Source organism: Trichomycterus rosablanca, chromosome 15 (assembly GCF_030014385.1).
Source record: "Trichomycterus rosablanca isolate fTriRos1 chromosome 15, fTriRos1.hap1, whole genome shotgun sequence".
Classification (NCBI taxonomy): Eukaryota; Metazoa; Chordata; class Actinopteri; order Siluriformes; family Trichomycteridae; genus Trichomycterus; species Trichomycterus rosablanca.
The window spans coordinates 32,225,138-32,234,531 of NC_086002.1; the positions used below are offsets into that span (position 1 = coordinate 32,225,138).

Below are 9,394 nucleotides of genomic sequence, written 5' to 3' on the forward strand. Positions count from 1 at the left end.
TCTTATTTAGTTGAAGCCTGTACTAAATCATGCATGTAGTGTAAGTTAAGCTCATCAAAGATCCAAGAAGAATAAAGAAATAAGTCGTGCATTTTGCTGCCTTTTGGTTCTTTAATAATAGCATTTAAGGACACACGATCAAAACCAGGTAATAAATATTAGCTTTCATCACAGTACAGGGGCCAAGCTGCCACTGTTGGACTCCTGAGCAAGGCCTTTAACCTGCCCTGACCTGCTCGAATGATATTCAGTAACAAGTTTAAGCGTTCTGTGCAAACGAGACATGACCGATTCTCACGTGTTTTCTATTCAGAAAGCAGACGGTTCTGTTCGGCGACGTTCGATTCAGTCGTCCATGGTGGCAGAAGATAAACTGAATTGTTTACAAATTAGTGCAAGGATTTCAAGGTTTGCACATCATTTATGCAGTCATCTTTGGCAACCGTTGTCCCTGATCTGTGTTTATATATATAGTACACCTTTTTCTATTATTTAATAAGATGTATATATGTTGTCCTGTCTTGAGGCCAGTATTCCTGACTTTTATTAGTATTATTGTCATTATCTATTATACTGTACATCACATGCTATTCTTGTCTTTCATTATAGACAAAGCAAAACTCTTTAGCCCCCCAGTCAGCCTGGGGGAACAGGGATGGCACAGTGATCCAATTAACCCAAAGACAGGATGAAATGTGAGTTACGGGATGCCTGGTCTACCTTTCTTACCAAACAAAATCACAACCAGAGTACCCGGGACATGAAAATAATATGTGATGCAGGCAACATTTACATCATCGGCATTTAGCAAGCGACTTACAGTATACAGTTTTCAAGCAATTGAGGGCTAAGGGCCTTGCTCAAGGGCCCAACAGTGGCAACCTGGCAGTGTTATGATGACTAATTACTTATTATCTATTACTATAAAGTGATTCTGATTCTGATTCTAATCCAGTACCCTAACCGCAGGCTACAACTGCCCTCAAATCAAGTCTTCAGGTGGCACAGTGCTGCGCGGCACCCACTTTACCACGTGCCAGCATGTTGCCAATGCGTTGTAAAATCAATTATAGATTGTTCGCCAGTTCCCGGGGCCACTTCCTCTCACCCGGGGCCACAAATGGGCATCTGATCCTGAACTGCACTGGTCTATATTGGGATCTGACTTCAAGGTGAACTGGGTGATACTGAAGTGTTCCGACTACTGCAAATATCCACAGAAATAATGAAACTAAATCTGAAAAACAAAGATTCCCCATGCCAGTCATGTTGTAGGCACACTCGGAGGAGCCTTTCACTCCAACATAATCTTTACCGTCCACACATGAAAACATGGCAGACTCCCTTGCTAAATAGCTAGCTATTGTTTGTGAAATACAAATAATACTGTTTTATTCAAGACTAATTTAGACATGAGGAGAGTGTTCATATACTTTTGCTCCACTGATAACCGTATATTCGGTATTCATCACTAGAGGGAGACTCACTACCATGCTAACGTTTTACCATGGCAAAACATTCGCTTATTTCCATTCTCAAACCGCCACAGTTGTTAAGAAAATAGAGTTAAAAGTTCGTGTACACGGTTACAAACATGCTATAAAATATAATTCATGCTCATTTAATAAAAATAAAAGTGTTCATGCTGATTTTAATGTATTTTCCGGACTATAAATCACCCTGGAGCGGATAAATGCTAATCTGAGTTAGCATGTAGTGACTGGATTTTCGGTTGTATGCTAAAGGTCAAGCTAACTGCTAACTGGGGATAATAATACATTTGTAGATTTATAAAATGAATCCTCTATAAAACAGTGTTATTAGATAATATATAATATGTTGACTCCAGTTTATTATACAATTATATATTAGTACAATTCCAATTAGTAATTGCTGCCCATTCTTCTCAATCTTGCTAGCTCAATTGTAGTTCTACAATTACTGACTGTAATCCATCTGTTTCACCCTGTTCTTCAATGGTCAGGACCACCACAGAGCAGGTATTATTTAGGTGGTGGATGATTCTCAGCACTGCAGTGACACTGACATGGTGGTGGTGTGTTAGTGTTTGTTGTGCTGTTATGAGTGGCTCAGACACAGCAGCGCTGCTGGAGTTTTTAAACACCGTGTCCACTCATTGTCCACTCTATTAGACACTCCTACCTAGTCGGTCCACCTTGTAGATGTAAAGTCAGAGACGATCGCTCATCTATTGCTGCTGTTTGAGTCGGTCGTCTTCTAGACCTTCATCAGTGGTCACAGGACGCTGCCCACGGGGCGCTGTTGGCTGGATGTTTTTGGTTGGTGGACTATTCTCAGTCCAGCAGTGACAGTAAGGTGTTTATCTACTCATACCAGCACAACACACACTAACACACCACCACCATGTCAGTGTCACTGCAGTGCTGAGAATGATCCACCACCTAAATAATACCTGCTCTGTGGTGGTCCTGTGGGGGTCCTGACCATTGAGGAACAGCATGAAAGGGGGTAACAAAGTATGTAGAGAAACAGATGGACTACAGTCAGTAATTGTAGAACTACAAAGTGCTTCTATGTGGTAAGTGGAGCTGAGTGTAGAAACAAGGAGGTGGTTTTAATGTTATGTCTATAGCGCTAGCCCCGACCACATTTCGAACACACGGTGCCGGGTAAACAGTTTATTACTCTGGTAAAACAGGTAGCTACCATTGTTTACCCGAGGAATCATAGCTAGCTATCTAACTAGCTATTAACTGGCAAGAAGTCCTTCTTGTTAAGATATAGGATGCAGGAAAGTCACGCCGGAAACCCAATGCTACACCAAACCTGTAACCATCTGATGGATTCTGAGCTAAACCCCCAGAACTTTAATTCTGGTGGCCAGAAATGCATCCTATAGTCCGGAAAACACGCTACACGTCCTACACACTCACATTTCTCACAACTAATATAAACAAAAGTGGTTCTTTTAAACCTCTTTACATAACGACGGCTCACGAGCCTGAATATCAGGACCCTGACGACCAACAGCGCAAAACGAACTCTAAAATTGTGAAATAATAACGTAACTGCCCAGTACGAGGGACTTAATCTATAGTTCAGGGAGAGGTCGTTATGGTAAGCAGCTTACCTTTTTTTTTTGTTGCATATTTAAAACACACCATATGGACAAAAGTATTGGGACACCCATTCTAATTGTTGAATTTGTGACCTTAGGTACACTCAAGAGCTTATATATATATATATATATCATATTTTCTTTATGCTTTTTCTCCCTTTTTAGGGCGTCCAATTGCCCGATTGCGTCACGCTTCCTCTCCACCAATGCCGATCCCTGCTCTGATTGAGGAGAACGAAGCCACGTGGGCAGCAGCCGTACGCATCTTATCACCTACACTTTGACGAGTGCAGTGCAGCTCAGCGTTGTGTATGGAGAGACACACCCTGACAGCACTCTTTTCTCATCTCTGTGCAGGCACCACCAATCAGCCAGCAGAGGTCGTAATTGCACCAGTCATGAGAGAGAGAAACCCCATCCGGCTTAGTCCCGCCCATATCTGAACAACAGGCCAATCGTTGTTCATGTGGCCGCTCAGCCTCAGCCGGCAAGGCAGAGCCGAGATTCTATACGATGTATTCGGGATCCCAGCTCTGGTTCCAGCGTGTGTTTTTACCGCTGCGCCACCTGAGCGGCCGATTGCTGTCATATTTTGACTGAACAGGCACAAATTCCCACAGACGTCCTGTGAGAGGCCGCTCCGTTTGAAATGGGACATCCGACAAGCTTACGGTCAGGTGTCCAAATACTTTTAGCCTTACAGTGTACAAGCTTTCAGTCCCGTTAGATAAACCGTTTACTTTGATTCACAATAAATGGCAACCCAGTAGCCCTTTCGATTGAGAGTCTTTATCAAAAGGATCTGAGACTTTTTGATTTTTTTGTCTTGCGCTCACATCCCGACCCCCAGCGCTTTCCTCATGTGTTCGTAGACGACGTAGGAGATGCTGACGGCAGGAATGACCTTGAGGAAGTTGGGCGCGATGCCGCGGTACAGTCCCACCACGCCCTCCTGAGCCATGATGCTCCGGAACAGGGAGACCATGGAGAGCTGAGGAGCGCCCTTCACCGAGGCTGGAGGAGAGACAGAGAGAGAGAGAGAGAGAGACTGATCTTCAACCAGCAACCCTGGAGAATGAGGCTAGCATGTGCTTCCTCTGACAGAGGTAAAACAAGCCCCGCCCCTTTAATGAGCTGCAGTCTGTACTATATTCGAGGGCAAAACACCTAATATTTGGAGAGAGGGCTAGATGTTCTAGCCATATTCATCCATCCATCCATCCAATATATTCCTTAATCCAATACATTCATCCATCTAATACATTTATCCATCTATTCATCCAATACATTCATTCATCTATCCAAAATATCCATCCATCCAATATATTTATTCATCTAATACATTCACCCAATATGTCTATCTGTTTATCCATCAATAAGTTCATCCATCTATCCAACATATCAATCCACCCATCCAATATATTTATTCATCTATCTAATACATTCATCCAACCATCCTATACATTAATTCATCCAACATTTCCATTCACCCATCCATCCAACACATCCAGCACATCCATCCATCCAATACATTCATTCATACAAACATTTCAATCAGTCTATCCATCCATCCAATATATTCATTCATCCATCTAACACATACATCCATCCACCTAACATAGCCATCGATCCATCTATCCGACATATAAATCCATCCATCCATCCACCCATCCATCCATCCAATACATTCATTCAGTCATCCAACGTAGTCATCAATCCATCCACCCAATATATTTATTAATCCAATACATTCACCCATCTAATACATCCATCCATCAGTCCATTCAGTCATTCATCCAACACAGCCATCAATCCATACATCCACTATATTCATTCATCCATCTAACACATACATCCATCCACCTTACATAGCCATCGATCCATCTATCCGACATATAAATCCATCCATCCATCCATCCATCCAATACATTCATTCAGCCATCCAACGTAGCCATCAATCCATCCACCCAATATATTTATTAATCCAATACATTCACCTATCTAATACATTCATCCATCTATCCATCCAATACATTCACCTATCTAATACATTCATCCATCTATCCATCCAATACATTCACCTATCTAATACATTCATCCATCTATCCATCCAATACATTCACCTATCTAATACATTCATCCATCTATCCATCCAATACATTCACCTATCTAATACATCCATCCATCTATCCATCCAATACATTCACCTATCTAATACATTCATCCATCTATCCATCCAATACATTCACCTATCTAATACATTCATCCATCTATCCATCCAATACTTTCACCTATCTAATACATTCATCCTTCTATCCATCCAATACATTCACCTATCTAATACATTCATCCATCTATCCATCCAATACATTCACCTATCTAATACATTCATCCATCTATCCATCCAATACATTCACCTATCTAATACATTCATCCATCTATCCATCCAATACATTCACCTATCTAATACATTCATCCATCTATCCATCCAATACATTCACCTATCTAATACATCCATCCATCTATCCATCCAATACATTCACCTATCTAATACATTCATCCTTCTATCCATCCAATACATTCACCTATCTAATACATTCATCCATCTATCCATCCAATACATTCACCTATCTAATACATTCATCCATCTATCCATCCAATACATTCACCTATCTAATACATTCATCCATCTATCCATCCAATACATTCACCTATCTAATACATTCATCCATCTATCTATCCAATACATTCACCTATCTAATACATTCATCCTTCTATCCATCCAATACATTCACCTATCTAATACATTCATCCATCTATCCATCCAATACATTCACCTATCTAATACATTCATCCATCTATCCATCCAATACATTCACCTATCTAATACATTCATCCATCTATCCATTTATCCAGTCAGCATATCAATCCATCCATCCAATACATAAATTCATCCATCTAATACACTGTCCATCCATCCATCCATCTGATACATTTATTTATCCATCCAACATATCCATCAATCCATTTACTCCTTTATCCATTCATCCATTCACTCATCAATCCATCCATCCATCCATCCAATAAATAAATTAATCCATCTAATACATTCATTTATCCATCCATTCATCCTCCCAACATTTCCATCCATCCATCCAATATATTCATCCATTCATCTATCCAGTACATTAATGAATCCATCTAACATAACTATCAATCCATCCATTCAATATATTTATTCATCCAATGCATTCACCCATCTAATACATTCATCCAATATTTCCATTAGTCCATCCATCCAACATATTCATTCCTCTGTCCCACGTATCCATCCACCCAGCATATTCATCCATCCATTCATCCATTCAACATATCCATCATCCATCCACCCTCTCACCGCGCTCTCTCTCTCTTACCCTGCGCCTGCATGCGTGTGCGGATCAGGGCGAGCGGATACGACGCCAGCTGCCCACACGTGCTGGAAACCGTCCCACAGCCGACCAGCACCAGCACCCCGGGGTCGGCTGAACCGGAGGCGTGTCTCTGTAACCAGGAGTTCTTCAGGGTCTGATCAGCGAAAAACAGAACAGGGTCAGAGAAGGGCTCCCGAGAATCTCCCGGGTCAAGAGGACGATCGGTCACGCGCCAATCGAACGCACCTCGTAGACGGCCAGGTCGATGCCAGCGTAGGGAATGATGCCCAGGATGTTGGGTATGTAGCCTTTGTAAAACGCCTGTACGCCCTCCTTCTGCAGGATCTGACGGGCGCAGTCGAACACGCCCGAGTACTGCCCGGTCTTACGCAGGGTCAGTCGGGTCTTCAGCACCTACGGAAGGAAACAGATGGAAAAAGTTTAAAGAGGACGTGGTCAGAGTGTCAGTGTGTGTGTGTGTGTGTGTGTGTGTGTGTGTGTACCTCCATGGGATATATAGCGGTCTGAGCGGTGGCTCCGGCCAGCGACCCGGCGAGGAATCGCTCTCGCACCTTCAGACTCCCGCCGTCCTTACTGCCGTGGATCAGCGTCTTTATCTGCAACACACAAACCCACAGCTGATGGGAGACGGGCAGCGACCCGAAAACATCCGGGCTGCCGGAGAGGCGCTGAATTTACTCCCCTAAATACAGGAGTAGTGTGTGCTTAGCGGAGGGGATCTGGCGCCCCCTTAAATACAGAAAATCTGGCGCCCCCTAAATATGGGAGTAGTGTGTGAACAGTGGAGGGGATCTGGCGCCCCCTAAATATGGGAGTAGTGTGTGAACAGTGGAGGGGATCTGGCGCCCCCTAAATATGGGAGTAGTGTGTGAACAGTGGAGGGGATCTGGCTCCCCCTAAATATGGGAGTAGTGTGTGAATAGTGGAGGGGATCTGGCGCCCCCTAAATACAGAAAATCTGGCGCCCCCTAAATATGGGAGTAGTGTGTGAACAGTGGAGGGGATCTGACGCCCCTAAATACAGGATTAGTGGAGAGGATCTGGCGCCCCCTTAAATACAGGATTAGTGTTTGAATAGTGGAGGGGATCTGGTGCCCCCTAAATACAGAAGATCTGGCGCCCCCTAAATATGGGAGTAGTGTGTGAACAGTGGAGGGGATCTGGCGCCCCTTAAATACAGGATTAGTGTGTGATTAGTGGAGGGGATCTGGCGCCCCTAAATACAGAAGTAGTGTGTGATTAGTGGAGGGGGTCTGGCGCCCCTAAATACAGGAGTAGTGTGTGATTAGTGGAGGGGGTCTGGCGCCCCTAAATACAGGAGTAGTGTGTGATTAGTGGAGGGGGTCTGGCGCCCCTAAATACAGGAGTAGTGTGTGATTAGTGGAGGGGGTCTGGCGCCCCTAAATACAGGAGTAGTGTGTGATTAGTGGAGAGGGTCTGGCGCCCCTAAATACAGAAGTAGTGTGTGATTACCGGAGGGGATCTGGCGCCCCTAAATACAGAAGTAGTGTGTGATTACCGGAGGGGATCTGGCGCCCCTAAATACAGAAGTAGTGTGTGATTACCGAAGGGGATCTGGCACCCCCTTAAATACAGGAGTAATGTGGGAATAGTGGAGGGGATCTGGCGCCCCTAAATACAGGAGTAGTGTGTGATTAGTGGAGGGGATACGAAAATAGTGGAGAGGATCTGGCGCCCCCTTAATACAGAAGTAGTGTGTGAATAGTGGAGGGGATCTGGCGCCCCCTAAATATGGGAGTAGTGTGTGATAAGCGGAGGGGATCTGGCGCCCCCTAAATATGGGAGTAGTGTGTGATTAGTGGAGGGGATCTGGCGCCCCCTTAAATACAGGAGTAGTGTGTGATAAGCGGAGGGGATCTGGCGCCCCCTAAATATGGGAGTAGTGTGTGAATAGTTGAGGGGATCTGGCGCCCCCTAAATATGGGAGTAGTGTGTGATAAGCGGAGGAGATACGAAAATAGTGGAGAGGATCTGGCGCCCCCTTAATACAAAAGTAGTGTGTGATTAGCGGAGGGGATCTGGCGCCCCCTTAAATTCATCCGCAAATCACACACTACTCCTGTATTTAGGGGGCGCCAGATCCCCTCTTTTAGCACAGCTGAGATTTTTATCATAGAGCTCAGCGGTGGAGGGCTAGCGGCGTCCCCCAAGTGTGTGTGTGTGACCGACCTGTTCGTAGGCGAGGAACTTGATGGCGGTCTCGGGCGCGATTTTCAGAACGTTGATCCCGTTCCCTCTCCACAGGGCCATGAGCCCCCCCTCCTTGACCATGGCCCTCAGCCCCCTCCACACGCTGCCCTTGTCCGACTTCTGGCCGTGAACCTACACACACACACACACACACACATTAACTATCACTATAAACTACTAACCTGCCTCAAACACGCCCACTTGTGTTCCTGTGGGCGGCGGCTTACACGAACATAATCACACATCCTCTATCCGTCTCTTTTAATATGCTGAGTGTGTGTGTGTGTGTGTGTGTGTGTGTGTGTGTGTGGCACCTGCAGGAAGACTTTGAGTCGGTCCAGTGGGGCGGTGCCGGTCCGGGACACGGTGCCGGCCATGGCGCCGGCCATCAGCTGCCGCCACACGAAGCCCGACTTCCGCTCCTTCTCGGAGAATTCGTCCGGGACGGTCAGGAGCTCGCCGATGTCCAACATCTACACACAGTAAAGGAAAGAGGACTACAGGACAAGTACCAACACAAAGCAAACTTTTTTAACTGTGTGTGTGTGCGCGCGCTAACCACGGAGCGTTTCCAGTAGAGGGCGACGTCCTCCATGCTGTGCAGAGGGTTGAACAGGAAGTGGTCGCGCCACTCCATCCAGTCGATGGT

The 9,394-nt window shown here is 45.1% G+C and overlaps 1 protein-coding gene across 2 annotated transcripts in view; it reads right to left on the minus strand.

Annotated features, from left to right (window-relative positions):
- Nucleotides 1–2,545: 2,545 nt before the first annotated feature.
- slc25a23a (solute carrier family 25 member 23a) overlaps nt 2,546–9,394 on the minus strand; it is an 11,206-nt gene continuing 4,357 nt past the window's right edge. For both annotated transcript variants that reach the window (XM_063010379.1, XM_063010378.1), the window contains exons 4-10: nt 9,305–9,394; nt 9,060–9,218; nt 8,725–8,877; nt 7,017–7,130; nt 6,760–6,927; nt 6,517–6,667; nt 2,546–4,114 (exon numbers count right to left, since the gene is read on the minus strand). The exon at nt 9,305–9,394 is cut by the window's right edge and continues 22 nt beyond it. In XM_063010379.1, coding sequence (XP_062866449.1) covers nt 3,933–4,114; nt 6,517–6,667; nt 6,760–6,927; nt 7,017–7,130; nt 8,725–8,877; nt 9,060–9,218; nt 9,305–9,394 — 1,017 coding nt within the window. In that variant the 3' untranslated portion in view covers nt 2,546–3,932. The remainder of the gene's footprint in view (nt 4,115–6,516; nt 6,668–6,759; nt 6,928–7,016; nt 7,131–8,724; nt 8,878–9,059; nt 9,219–9,304) is intronic.